This window comes from Pterocles gutturalis, unplaced genomic scaffold, assembly GCF_000699245.1.
Source record: "Pterocles gutturalis isolate BGI_N339 unplaced genomic scaffold, ASM69924v1 scaffold27226, whole genome shotgun sequence".
Taxonomy (NCBI): domain Eukaryota; kingdom Metazoa; phylum Chordata; class Aves; order Pterocliformes; family Pteroclidae; genus Pterocles; species Pterocles gutturalis.
Window position 1 is genome coordinate 1 of NW_010103786.1, and position 2,024 is coordinate 2,024.

The 2,024-nt window shown below is 58.6% G+C and overlaps 1 protein-coding gene across 1 annotated transcript; it reads left to right on the forward strand.

The window, feature by feature from the left end:
* Positions 1 to 503: 503 nt before the first annotated feature.
* On the forward strand, positions 504 to 1,609 carry RBM42 (RNA binding motif protein 42; the record flags this gene model as incomplete). The annotated part of the gene is made up of 2 exons (XM_010086840.1): positions 504 to 543; positions 1,415 to 1,609. Coding segments are annotated over exons 1-2 (235 nt in total), but the record flags the coding sequence as incomplete, so codon positions are not given.
* Between the last annotated feature and the right edge of the window lie 415 nt (positions 1,610 to 2,024).

Below are 2,024 nucleotides of genomic sequence, written 5' to 3' on the forward strand. Positions count from 1 at the left end.
GACATTGGGGGACATGGGCTGGGAGCAGCTGGGAGGATCCCAGTCTGTTGGAGTGGGACGCAGCTGGGGACACTGGGGACACTGGGGTGACATGGGGACACTAGGGGAACATTGGGGACATGGGGGGATGGGGAGGACATGGGGACACAAGGGGATGTTGGGGACATGAGGGGGGTCATGGGGACATGGGGGGACATGGAGCTGTCACTACTTTTGGGGACACGTTTGGGGCCACCTCCCCGTTCTCAAGGTGGGGACAATGCCATCGCCATCGGGGACCCAACCAGTTCCCGGCCGTTTTCTGACTGGTGCCATCATGGGGTGGTGACATCATTGCATGTCACCATGTGTCACCATGTCCCTTGTCCCTCTGCCCCAGCTGGTGCCATCATGGGTTGATGATGTCATTCCATGGTGTCACCCCTTGTCACCGTGTCCCTTGGCTATCACTGGTTGGTGCCATCCTGGCTTGGTGACATCCCTTGGTGCCACCACTTGCCACCATGTCCCTTGTCACCTCTTGCCTGGCCAGTGCCATCACGGGTTGGTGACATCGTGGGTTGGTGACATCACTCAGTGTCATCCCTTGTCACCATGTCCCTTGTCCCCACCCCCTAGCTGGTGCCGTCATGGCTTGGTGACATCGTGGCTTGGTGCCACCACCCGTCACCATGTCTCTTATCACCTCATACCTCTTTTTGGTACCATAATGGGTTGGTGACATCATGGCTTGGTGACATCACTCAGTGTCACCCCTTGTCACCGTGTCCTTTGTCACCCCACCTCTCCTTTTGGTACCATCATGGGTTGGTGCTATCATGGCTTGGTGACGTCATTCCATGGTGTCACCCCTTGTCACCATGTCCCTTGTCCCCTCCTGCCGTGGCCGGTGCCATCATGCCTTGGTGCCATCATGGGTTGGTGATGTCACTCCATGTCACCATGTGTCACCATGTCTCTTGTCCTGCTCTGGCTGGTGCCATCACGGCTTGATGACGTCATTCCATGGTGTCACCCCTTGTCACCGTGTCCCTTGTCCCCTCCTGCCTGGCTGGTGCCATCACAGGTTGGTGACATCATCCCTTGGTGCCACTGCCCGTCACCATGTTCCTTGTCACCTCACCCCTCTTTTTGGTGCCATCATGGCTTGGTGCCATCATGGCTTGGTGACATCGTGGGTTGGTGACATCACTTGTTGATGCCATCGTGGGTTGGTGACATCACTCAGTGTCACCCCTTGTCACCGTGTCCCTTGTCCCCTCCTGGTTGGTGCCCTCATCCCTTGGTGCCACCACCCGCCACCGTGTCCCTTGTCCCCTCCTGCCTGCCTGCTGCCATGGGTTGATGCCATCACAGCTTGGTGCCGTCATCCCGCGGTGTCACCCCTCGTCACCGTGTCCCTTGTCCCCCCCAGACGATTTCCGGATCTTCTGCGGGGACCTGGGGAACGAGGTGAACGATGACATCCTGGCGCGCGCCTTCGGGCGCTACCCCTCCTTCCTCAAGGCCAAGGTCATCCGGGACAAGCGCACGGGCAAGACCAAGGGCTACGGCTTCGTCTCCTTCAAAGACCCCAACGACTACGTCCGGGCCATGCGGGAGATGAACGGTAGGGGACAGCGGGGACATCAGGGATGTTGGGGACATTGGGGACATCGGGGATGTTGGGGACGTTGAGGGGATGGGGGACATGGAGGTGGTGGTGGCTCCAAAAGGCACGTCCTCACCATGATGGAGATGGACAGTAGGAGGTCTTGGGGACACTGGGGACCTTGGGGACATCAGGGACGTTGGGGACATGGGGGACATCGGGGACCTTGGGGTCATTGAGGTGAAGGGGGACATGGGGATGGTGGTGGCTTCATCTTCTTCAAAGACGTCGATGACTGTGTTCATGACGTGGAGGAGATGAAGATTGGGAAATCTTGAGGATGTTGGGGACGTCTGGGACCTTGGGGACATTGGGGACATCAGGGACGTTGGGGACATGGGGGACATTGGGGGTGTTGGGGACCTTGAGTTGA